Source organism: Aythya fuligula, chromosome 1 (assembly GCF_009819795.1).
Source record: "Aythya fuligula isolate bAytFul2 chromosome 1, bAytFul2.pri, whole genome shotgun sequence".
Taxonomy (NCBI): domain Eukaryota; kingdom Metazoa; phylum Chordata; class Aves; order Anseriformes; family Anatidae; genus Aythya; species Aythya fuligula.
The window spans coordinates 45,304,301-45,317,029 of NC_045559.1; the positions used below are offsets into that span (position 1 = coordinate 45,304,301).

Genomic DNA, 12,729 nt, shown 5'->3' on the forward strand with positions numbered 1-12,729 from the left:
ATTTATTTGTTAATGGCTGATAATGTATTTATAGATATATACATATATGTGTGTGTATATTTCTGTCCATGTCTTTAGATTGCTGTTCTCATGAGGGAAGATAAATAAGATCTTAATATTGCTCTGCCCAAGAAGGAAGAATGAAGAATGGAGGGTGATGCTGAATGCATTATCCAAGAAAGAAATAAGAAAAACAAAACAAAATATATTCATCACAGAGGATTAAATTCCATGCATGCTAAGTCTACCCCTTTGAATCAGAGCATCCACAGCATCAATGGAGCAAGGATACTGCAGGGTAGGCACCAGTCCTGCAAAAAGGGATCTGTGTATTATTCTGAATCACATCAAACATGAATTAACAGTCTTGTTGCTGAAAAGGAGTTAATCTCATGCTTGGATGCCTGATAAGAGCTCAACTAGCTTACTGAGCCCCATTTATGCACTGTGTCTTGAGGTAATATATAGCAATGTGAAAAATTCCACAGATGCACAAGAATGATCAGAGGTCTAGAAAAGGCAGTATCATCTTCACCTCGTCAAACAGAATCACTGTCCTCAGCACATCTTTTTACTGAATCAGCTGTTACTTTAACCACCTGTGAAGTTTATTGTAGAAACTGAATGCATTATCTTTAAATAATTCAACTTTTACTATGTTTGATCAAGGGTACTATTCCTTCTAATTGATGTTGCAGTCATGAAATGGAGTGAAAACATAAAATAAATGATCCCCATAAAGCAGTAAAATTATGGTTATATAGAGTGATTCAAACTGAATCGGTAGAGAGGTGGACACATATTTCCTTCTGCCTTAGATTTTAGTCTGTGTATTTACCCAGTGATTCTAACCTCGCTCCTAAAGACATTCTTTAAACGTTCCACATTTTTTAATTGTTAGTCTTTGCAAAAATTAAGTCATTTCATAATCAAGTTAATAAACAGTAGGAGTAGCTTACTAACAGAATAACATGAATTGGAACCTTTACATTAAAACTGAGTTTAATTGGGTTTATAATGACAATTAGTATGAATTAATTTATATTTTTTGACTGAGACAATTCACACAGGCAGCAGAAAGAAAGAAATCTCGTATTTACTGGTATTATTGAGATAAGCTTTATGACCCTTGATTGTACTTATGTTTAGAGTGTTTGAACATTTTGGTCTGTTTTGCACTCAGAAATGAATCCACAATAGGTAAAGCAAAGCCCAAAATTAGTTCAAAGTCCACCCTCCATGACAATGAGCTCCACACTAAGATTAGCAGCCACATATTTCAGTACTTCTGCAATGTCTGAGCTTTTAGCCCTTATCTGCAGAACGGAAACCATAGTGAAATACTTATTCACAGAACAGAATGAAAAACTGGGGCATTATTTTTCTTCCTATAGTGTACATCAGTCCCATGGTATAGGTATAGGTATCCCATCATAGTTATCCCATCAGCCTATCTTTTTTGTTCCTTTCCGATAAAACATCTAGCAATAATGTTTCCAGTAATGCCAATCATTTTCTGTATCCCCTTTTATCCTGACACCAATTTGTGAACACTGTTCTCCTAGGAAGGAAGATTTTTATGCTATGAATACAACCTGAAAAAGTTCCCTCCCTACGAATAATGGCTGTCCCTAGAAATAAATCTAGAATTGGAAAGGCCCTTTCATTTCACAGACCTGAGGATGCACTCCATACGCATTGGGAGCTGAGGGAAAGAGGTTCTCTGGGGACATTTTGCAGATGAGAGCTGACAGCTTTCACTTCAATACACACTACAGGAGGCACTTGGGCTGGGGTCGCAGTTGATTTTCAGGGCAATCTAGCACTGAGGTAGATCCCAAGGGGCCTCCATTTTGTTTGGCTCCTTCCACAGGCACAGCGCAAGATCAGCAGCCACCAAGACATCAGAGCTCTCCGCATGGAAGTCACTCTTAAGCTTACAGAGAACTAATAATGATGGCTTGAGAGACATAGGTTGGCCAACTGTTTTCTGTATTCACAGGACAACGGTGGAGGATGCTGGCAGTTTGTCATGGGAAAAATACAGAATAATGCACAACATATCCAAATGGAGATCTCTACACTACTTAATGACTTGGATAAAAATATAAAGAAATTAAAAAATAAGAATAAGAAAATCTGATACTGCTATGCTTAATACTGGAATAGTATTCTATAATTGATTTCATCCTACCTTTGCATCCTTCACAAGTAAGAGCATTGTAGTGGTACCCAGAGGCTTTGTCACCACAGACCACGCAGAGCTCTTCTCCTTTCACTCTTCCTGTGGAGTGGCCCAGTCTAGGCTTTTTGGCTGCAGGGATATCCATTATCTCTGTCTCCCTTGTGTAAAAGGTCTCTGAGGGAATTCTTCGGAGCTCATACATCCCAGGGGAATACCATTCATCATGCTGTGGAGGGTAGAAGCCCAGGTTGGAGTAATAAGGTGGCGATGAAATCTGAGGCTGAACTTGGGGAAATGGCACACTGTTGTACTGTGTGTAAGGTGAAACATCTGCCTCTTGCACTGGAGAACTCATTGGCTCTGAAAGGACACCTGGAAAATAATAACACACACACAAAAAAAAATTACTGCTATGAAACCACAATTGTCAGAGAAGTTTCCACTTCCTAAGACATCTATCTCAATAACAATAAGGCATTATCATGAAGACCATACATTCTGAGCTCAGATTTGATGTGGTCCTAGTCCTATACACATTCACTGTGAGATGTTTTCAGAGTAACCACCCATTCTCAGCCAATCCTTCATTATTGTTGGAATGTCCTGCACTACCACTTACACACAGAAACATTGAAGATACCGTGCAGCAAGTAGTAATGTTTTGTTTGCAAGAAAGAACAATCCACACCACAGAGAAGCTAGCAATCCCTGAATTAGATCTCACAGCAGAATAAAAGAAATACAAACAAAAGTAAAAAACAAAACAAAACAAAAAAAACTATAGTATTTATGAAAGTTAGATCAAGACAGAAGCATTGTGTTAATTTCTATACAATTTCAAATGAATACACTGTTGACAGGGGAAAACTGGACTGGGGAAAGATGGCAAGGCCTAATTGTAAGGCTTAATTGTAAGACTAAACAGATGAAATAAACCTTCAAGAAGAGCCTGAAAGGGGACAGTGGGGGTTCCATGAAGGAGTGGGGAAGATATTCCTTAACATACGTGGTGAAATGGGGCCTCTCTGTCAGCCATCTTCTGCAGCCAGGTCCCCAGCCCCTAGAAACCTGTGAGACTTAGAGCATTGGTGCACGTCTCGTGCACCTCCATGAGCCAGCACTATTCACCTCTGAGCCAGCAACAAACATGACAATGGTGCATGAGCTATGATGAGGAATTGCATCCTTTTCTGTAAAAGTAGCTTGTAAAGTCAGTATCAAAGATGTATCTGAAGGCTACCTTAACTCTGTCCATCATATTCTGTCTGTTGCATTCAAAGTACAAACAACTTACATCTCATTTTTTCAATAACAAAATTACAATGACATCTAACAGATGCTGGATGATATAATTAAAAGCAAGCCCATGTCAACCAGCTGGAAAACGAATTAAAAAGTTATTTGCACACTACTTCATATTTTCTGACAGTTCCTTTATTTGTTCCAAGAAGACAGTCTGAGAAAAATAGTGCATATTTCCAGGAAGATACCAAGTCCCACTCTCAACAGCAGAATTTATAAGAAAATCATAGATAAATGTTTGTTGGTGACCATTACTTAGCAGTGCTTCTAAAGCACTCAAAAATATTTTTGCTGACATAAAATTGGTTTCCTGGAAAGGCTCCTTCACTTCTGAGGAATCAGAAACAATGAAGAAATGTTAACAGTTAAGGAGAAACATGTCAGCCAAGAATAAAAATCTATAGGAGGAGATTCTTCCCTCTCCTTTGTCTCACTTCAGTTAGTGACAGAAACTAACCTTTGCTTTTCAACTACTTTTTCACTTTCAAGGTCCTGTGCTCTTGCCCTGCAACTTTCTGTCCTTCCTACTTGACTGTGCTGCAGAAGTGATACAGGCGGTTTGGGTTTGCCTGAGCACTGTATTGCCCACAGCACATTTTTGCTGATAGCAAATGTGGAGGTCCTCGTTCAAGAATAAGCAGCAAGATTCAAGTCTGGACAAATGGGACAGAAACCTAAATAAAAGTAATGGTGCCATTTATTATTAACAATTAGTTTAGTTATAGTTGCATTTAGTTGCTCCAGAAGATGCCAGGGCCCCAGTTACTACACTAGTGTATAGCAGAAGGCACTCCCCAAACTGTCACTGATAACTGTCAGCTGCAGTGGTGACAAAACATGTGAAGGGAGAAGGCAGCAATGATTTGATGCTGACCTTTGTTGTTCAGTATGAAATTCTAATGCAAAGAAAGGCCTTGCAAACTATGGGTTTAATGGTAGTCTTTCTTTGATTTTAAAATGTGATCTTTCTTTAATTGTATTTCCAGTTTGTTGGTACTGCTGTTCTTTGAGACCATTCAAAGTACTTTAGGTACAAAAAAACAGTGTTATTTTAATTGCACGATGTTCAATCATTACACAAATCATTCAGCCGCTTTGGAAAGGAATCTGTTCACCATGGAAACCTAAGCTGTCATTTGCTAGTTTGTAATTACTTAGTTAATTGAGTTTCTTAACGGAAAGTGGGAATATTCCAAAATGAAAACAAAGAAACTGTTGATTTTTATCTCTATGCCATCCACTGGAAAATTCACAAAAGCTCTATATCAGTCTCTTGAACTACTTGGGCCTTTGAAAGAACAAGAAAAGGCAACATTCCTTCCACAGCAGAAAAGTATCTCAGGACTTATTAGCAAGTCAGGATTGCTAAAGAACTGCAGCATATACTGGGACAATATTGGGCATTTATTTAAACTAGTGCAGACCGATTGCATTACAGATGTTTACAAAAATCTCCATAATCATTAATTTTATTCTGCTTCTGGGGTACGATAAAAATCTGAGTCAATCTATAAAGTAAAATACAAAAGAGAGACAGAGAGAAAAAGATTCAGCTGAATTCTCCCCATGCTCAGAACAAAGGAAGGGAAAAGGCAGAATAGGAGAGAGAGACTGAGAGAATACAAGTTACAGCTAAAACTTTGGAAAGTGTATAGGTTGTACTTTCATGGAGACCAGTGTGATTTTTAAGGATGTTTATGTTGCAACTACATAGGTTTTCCCACGACAGCTTAAGGCTGTTTTTTTTTGTTTGTTTTATTTTGTTTTAAGTTGACCTGATTAGTCTTCTTTGAAGAGCTTGGTGGATACTTTTATTTCAACCTTAGAAATTACCTGACTTGGTTAAGCGATATGCCTGTTACCCAGAGCAGGTCAACAACAACTGTCAAGTGATGATTTTCCCACAAAATTATCAGTAAGGCTAGAATTAAACATTACAAGAAATAGTCTGCTTCAAAGCATTAGCGATTTAAATCTTTCCTACAAATATTTTGAAATGTAGCGGTGTTCCATAAAGACACTTTAAATGTGAAACTGTCTCGTTTTTTGGATGAAATGTCCTTTTATTCTGAGATATTTTCTTAAACGATGAAACAAATGGTGAGGTTGAAATAGGAACTAACTGCTTTGAAATTACCAGAGCAAAGAATTTCTATGACCCAATCCAAAGCATGTGGTCTGAGCAGTGTTCCCCAGTCAGCTGTGTGCACAGGGCTTCTAACAAATGCTGGAGGGATTCTGCTTTCAGAAGCGTACAGTGCACTGCACTATCTTGTGTGACATTTTAAGTCCACATCAATTTTTTGAATTATGCTTTGCAAAGTATATGTAAGTCTAGAACAAATAGTTTCTTATCACAAAAGAATATTAATCTTATCTTGGTAACTAGAATGTACATATGATTTTATCAAGACATCAGAAGTAGTCTGAGATGGGCTGGTCTCATGCCACTGTAAAGCATGAGACAGCCCACTGAAATCACTGGAGGTGCAGTAGTAAAAAGGCGTGAAAGTGAAGTCAGAAATGGACTCACTGGAATATGGTATTATTTTATATTTACATAGTCTTAGCTATTTTGAAACATCTATCTGTTTTTCCTTTTGGAAGCCTACGTCCTAAAATTTTAAACTATTTAAACATACACAAATGTATATTACTTATAGTTGATCTTTTAGGTTATATTTTACAAAAGAATGTTTTTCAATTAAAACATTTTACAGAAGTCTGAAACATTCACTAATATCAAAGTGAAACACACGGATTTGGTCACAATTTTACAAATATTTTCCTACTTTTCATCTACTTTCCATTAGAAACTGAAACACATCAGAGTTTTGCTTTTGTTTCTTTAAATTTTGCACAGATTGTTTTACATGCAACTTTAAAAATATTTGATGTAGGCTTAAGTGCTTGTAGAAATGAAAATAAATTTTCCATGTAGAACCTAAGGAAAGTGTTTTCAGTTATACTGAGGCTATGTGCAGATTCAAGAATAATACAGTTTTATTCAGAATATTACAGAAAGTACAATGATATCGCATTTTAATGTAAAAGTTATTGTTCCATTAAAATAAAGCTAATAAAGGAAAAGAATTCTGAGCAGGTTTGAAATATGAGCCTCTGGCACTCTGTGGGATATTCATGAAGGAACTTCAGGAAATAGGCACAAGATTCATAATTTATTTGGAAACCATAGCACAACCATTAATGAAATCCTGATTTAATTCCAAAAAGTTATTTTCAGATCTTGAAAGACCACTTGGATTTTAGCAACACAACTTTATAAGAACCTACAGTTTCAATGAAGAACATAAGATCAGACAACACACACACATAAATGAGATCACAGAATTATCCTACCTTAGGTAGTCTTCAGTCAGACCATTTCTTGAAGAAAAATGTTGTTTTTAAGGTACCCAGACCTTTCTCTCTTTCTCTTTTTCCCTCCTTTTCCTTAAAGACTACTTAGAAACAAAACTTCTTTGTTCTGCTTTGCCTATATCTTCCTGACTTCTTTACAGTGAGAACTTTCTTTAAGACTAGCAAAGGAGTGACACAGGCCAGAGGTTATATAGTTTACTGATTAACTTCATTACAGAGAAACTTGTTTGTAAATGCCTAAAACAATAGCAACACCTGCTCCCACTGTGAATTTACCTGCATAAATTTTGGTTTCTGTTCAAGAGGGTGCTTCCACATAGCTGAGACTTTTTTTTTTTTTGGGTAACTATTAGAGTTTACTTAAAATATTCCTCAATATATAACAGGTATAACAACATCAGGCAGTTCTGTGCAATAGATTAACCACTTCAATGTCATAAAAAGCATGTTTTAGCTGACTGGATTAACAGATGCCTTTTAAGCACACAAATACTTGTATTCTCCAAAACAGGACAGAGTGCTTAGGACTTCCTGGACACATCTATAAGATGACATAGAAGAGTGTCAGGGAGACCTCCCTGACTCAAGGTCATGTGCCAAGGATCAGTTCTCCTCTATGTCACTTAGGGGTAAATCTATCTCTCTATAGAGTGGACAGGACACATCTGCACTTTGAAGGCATTGCTGCTGACCTTACTCTTCTGGGTCATACTGTTCTTATTCATAGACCACTGTGGCTCTCAGATACTTGTGTTTATTATGTGTCATTTCAGCTCAAAGCATCTATAATAACATGAAGATTCTGTTGGATGCCACCACAGTGGCATGAAGCTGTGAGAGTGTATTGCATGGTTTGATGGCAGCTAAGATCTGAACCCACCGAGACAGTGTTAGAGGACAATGTAGGGCAAAGGCAGAGAAACCTACTGCAGTCTTGTCCAAGCTGCCTTTTTGGGTACAGTTCCTGGAGTTAGGCCATGTCTTAAAGACACCTGCTACAGCAATCCAAAACAGAGCCCTAGAGCAAGCTAAGAATTGAGTAGTGTCAAGATGGACAGTCAGAGGAGCGGTGCCCCTTTCGTTCTTCAGCATCTTTTATTTAGAACTGTGAATATGCTCCCTGAGACCTAACATCAGATTTGTGGCCAGAAGTACATCTGAGGACCACATCTGGAAGTAAATAGCCAGAGAATTAAGCCCCAGAGTGCAAAATTACTGTGTAATTTCACAAAATGTCTTGCTTTCCAGGCTAAGATCCAAAGAACTCACACATATACACAAAAGGAAGCATCACACATGCATTTTGGTTTTGCCTTTCTCTATGGTGCAACCTTCATTCTCTGAGACCTGTTCATTTGCATTTTCTTTCTCGATTTTTTTTTCCCTCAGATCCCACACTCTTTGCTTTGGCTCTCTTCACAATAATTAATATATATACATGATTTTCTATTTTAATTTGTCTTGCTTTGTTTCTTTTTGATTTGGGGGTTTGTTACAGGCCTAATTATCTTCTGTGCAAGGATGAAGACAGATGTTTCATCACCTGCCAGGTGGTGTTGAAGACAAGTAGTTATTTAACATATCTTATGATTTGGAAGGTGTTTAATCAGTTTGGACACTTGTTCCTGCTACTATTGAAAAAAAAAAATATATATATATATTATTTTTTTAAAGGCATAACCAGAACAAATATAAATTTATCTGAAAGGAGTGAGTCTCTTTATTTCATCTTAGGTACAGTTCTATGCCTACAATTTTCAGTGGCAATTCTTGTTCTTACACTGTAAAATATTTAAGACAAGTTTAGACGTGTTGCTTTCTTTTCCCCTTTGTTACATTTATTTTTTGTTTGTTTGTTTGTTTGTTTTTATTCCCCATTGTTCACATCAATACAGATTTTAAGAGTGCTTTTTCACTGCAAAATACTTTTCTCAGATAGGGACATGTACAGTGAGGATAGCATTTCTTGTCACATTGTTTTGACATTACATTGTAAGAAACCACTGTCAGACCACCAAAAATACTTAAAATATGTCTCTATTCAAATTAAACATATAATAGTATTGACTTATTTCTCCAGCTTCTTTTCAAAAAATCCTTCTGTCATAATTGAAATCTCACACTTGATATCTTGCATATTAATAACTCCTATATAAGGTGCTTTAACAGAAAATAGAATGGGGCTATTACATTAAAGGCCTGCCTCCTATGGTTAGAGTGTAATGTATATATTTCAAATGCCACACAAATATGTAAGTTTACACCCCACATTTAAAATATGAAGGAGGTGTTTTTGTTGTCTGAAAGTTACCTCAGTCCCTTGTAAAAATGGCAAGTGATAACCACTGAAAGAGAAAAGATATTGGATATACGGGTATTTAACATATGTATTGGCCCTAAAATAGAAAACTTTCTGAGGTAATTGGAAGATGTAATCAAATATCATTTTGCAACAGTCTTTCTAGGACAGTGCCACCCCAGCTGAATTTTTAAACCTTGGTGCCAGACTTGTTAGTGTCAGCACAGTGCTCTATTAATGTCCTCCAGCATCATCTGGGGCAGAGCTTACCTCCAGTCAATTTAAAGCAAAGCAGAGGAGCTCAATTCAGTCCATGGATATCATTGTGGAAGCATTCACAGAACAAACTAATGGCTCTAAAGTGAGCTACAAAGCTCCTAAAGATTTTAAATGAGACAGGGATTATGGTCCTAAATTACAGTGGTTCAAAAATGCAGGTTAGCAAATTGGACCAGTCTTCACAAAACTGGCCCTACTTGATTCAAAGGGGCCTGTGAAATTAGAACAGGATTTGACTGAGGAAAAGAAGCACCTTAACAGTACAGGTCCCATGGAGGCCCACACTCCTCTCCAATTTCTTTCCTCTGGGATTTTTATTTTTTTATTTTTTTTTCCTAGAAAGTGAGTATATATCTCTGAAAAGGACACTTTTAATAAAGGCTGATGTTTGTAAGTCAGCAATTTCTAATTTGTATTACATCAAAGTTATAATGTGTAAGAATTTCTGTGAGAAATACATAATCTAAGGGTCATTTAAGAGAAAAATTATTTCCTGTTTCCTTGGGTGTACAAGTCTCTACCTGAAAAAACTGAATGTCAATGTCAAAAAAAAAGTAGTTTACAAATATTAAATTGTCATGCAATGCCAATTCCTAGAAGAATCTTGATAAGATGAAATTATGAATCACTTCACAATGAGTGACTTGTTCTATGGACTCAGTTACATATTATTTATTTATATATTTTTCCATCTCTAAAAGCAAAAGACATCAAATTTATAAACAATTCAGTTTTGAGACTTAGTTGAGTGACAACCCACAAAACAGGACGAAGTGACCATAAAAACCAGCTGGAAGTCAGCTTAAGTGAAACAGCAAGAAGGCTAAGTCTCCTTCCTAACAGAACCCCTAATTCAACCTATTAATACATTATTTATTTCTGTTACAGAAATGTCAGTTTGAATTTAATCTCCATTGTGGTAAGCTCTGGCTATCTATAATGGGGGAGACAATCCCTCTTCTGAAGACCTGAAAGTTTCTGAATGAGACATCAATGTGGAGGAAAAGTCTTTTATATTAACATATTCCCTTGTGTTTTGAAACTCTCCAATTCTCTTTCAAAATAATTTGCTAGCATAGGAAAAACATAGATAAAGGTCTGAATTAGCTCAATTCATCAGGACTTTTAAAGGGATGATTGAATATAAAATTTGGCACCTTAAATATTATCTTCTTCTTTGGGTATTATGGCACTGGAGTTAACAGGCAGCAATGTTTCAGCTATTTATATGTAGTTGTTTGTGTTTTGTTTTGTTTTTTGTTTGTTTGTTTTTATAACTATTGGCAAAACATTTCCTCTGCTAAAAAGTATTTCTCACACAGACAAAAAAAAAAATAGAGAAAAAAAATGCAATAGCATACAGTAACACGATGTTTTTGGTTATCTTTAATAATAGTATAGGTTAGTTGCATGGAGGTGGTCCTCTTCAGAGAAACGCTCCCAAATTCTAGGTGCTCTGCAGCAGGAGTGGCTCCACATTTCAGAGTCTCTCAGAACACAAGATGCTATTCTTGTTTCAGATAGATGAAATTTAAATGTTTGCATTTTTTTTTCCATCATTCAAAAAGACAGAATTCTGGTCTTATTTGGAGTGGAAATTTCTGAAGTGCCTACAGCACTTTCTGTGAGGGTCTCTATGTGTGAGGCTCTCAATATATCATGTCACTTAAAAAAGGTCTTCCTATGCTGCCAAAAGAAAGGCTAAAAAAATGTGTTATTCTATCTTTTTTTTTAATTTTTCCTCTGAGCAGAAAACAGCTTCCCCTTGGTCACAAAATATTGACCAAGAATTCTTCCTTCATTAACAAGCCCATGTTTAGCCTTTAAAAAAATTAGCGGAACTGAGAAAAGGAGAGATTTTGCCACCCACATTACACATTTTCTTGTGTGTTGACATTAATAGTGTAAGTTTTTAATAGTAATCCCACAGTTTTAATTTAGGTGAAAATAGTTTCATAAATACGCATAGTATAGCACTGCAGATATATTGCAGTATATTTTGATTAGTAATTAACTGAAAATACATTTGCTTAGCTTGGTTTAAATGACTCATGTGAAGATAACATCCAGCCTATACATTGTGTCTTTTTTTTCTGTCCTTTAGGTATTAGAAGTGTTATAAAAATAACCTACTATCAGCATTGATGAGAGCAATAGTGTGAAAGACTATATTATATAATATCACAGATTCATTGTTTATCTTTCTTTCCATAGGAACTGATGTTTCAAGAAGGTTGGCATGTCTTAACTACACATCATTGACTTTGACATGATTTCAATGCATTTTCTTCTAAGTTTTCAAGTAAAGCTAAAAGAGCAAACTATCCTTAATTTGGTAACTTACCAAATAAATGAGGACCTTCAACAAGAGAAAATCCATCTGCAGTAGCTAGCTGGGGATGTCCTATTAAATTCATTTCAGATCCCATTTATTCTTCAGTTCAGGAGGAATATAATTAAGAAAAAAAATCAAAAGGAGATCCTGGAAGATATAAAACAAAAAGGATATTTAAAACAACATAATTCATTTTTGTGTACCTGTTGTAAGGCAGGATTGAGGAGATTGTTTCAATATTTACTGTAACAAAACTTGGCTTGAAGTTACAATATTTAATTAAGTCTTCAAATAAAATGCTGCATATAGTTTGTTTGTTTTTTCCTTGCTGTGGTGTATCTTATTTGCCATCCTTCTGCTGTTCAATTAAAACCAATGGCAGTTTATGCTTAACCTTACTCAAATATTCACAGACTGAAACACTGTGCTGACCTGCTGAGGACATGCTGCCCAGCCCCTTTCCCAGGAAATACTAATTGTTTGCATTATTTTTTCATCACTCTTTCATCATTTCTTTGGTTTCACTTACTGAAAAAGTGCAAGCTTATGGTTAGATCAGAAGACTCCAAGTTAGGAAACTTGAGTTTAATTTCCAGTGACTGGCTCTTTATCTTGCCTTGGGTAGTTACTGGCTGAAGAAGAGAAACCGTGGCGGAAACCAGAAGGCAAAGCCTTGCTCTAATAACCAGGCTTGCCCACCTCCTCCCTCTGTGGTCTCAAGCAGCCATACAACTCTCTCACATTAGGAAGCTGGGAGATGTTTGTGCCTGTTCACTGGCATACTTTCCTACTGGGTAAGAGCAGCTGCTATCTCCCAAGGTTGACATTGGCACTGAACACAGAAAAAACAATGGGGTCATCTCCTTCCCACTCCAAACACTAGGGGTTGGACCCTGCCATTGCCTTCTACTGAAGTGGGGGCTATAGCTAGGTCAGCACTGCATTCAG

General features: G+C 36.5%; 1 protein-coding gene across 3 annotated transcripts in view; it reads right to left on the reverse strand.

Annotated features, from left to right (window-relative positions):
• NR1H4 (nuclear receptor subfamily 1 group H member 4) overlaps nucleotides 1-11,875 on the reverse strand; it is a 32,320-nt gene extending 20,445 nt beyond the window's left edge. For all 3 annotated transcript variants that reach the window (XM_032207672.1, XM_032207671.1, XM_032207670.1), the window contains exons 1-2: nucleotides 11,791-11,875; nucleotides 2,195-2,557 (exon numbers count right to left, since the gene is read on the reverse strand). In XM_032207672.1, coding sequence (XP_032063563.1) covers nucleotides 2,195-2,557; nucleotides 11,791-11,875 — 448 coding nt within the window. The remainder of the gene's footprint in view (nucleotides 1-2,194; nucleotides 2,558-11,790) is intronic.
• Between the last annotated feature and the right edge of the window lie 854 nt (nucleotides 11,876-12,729).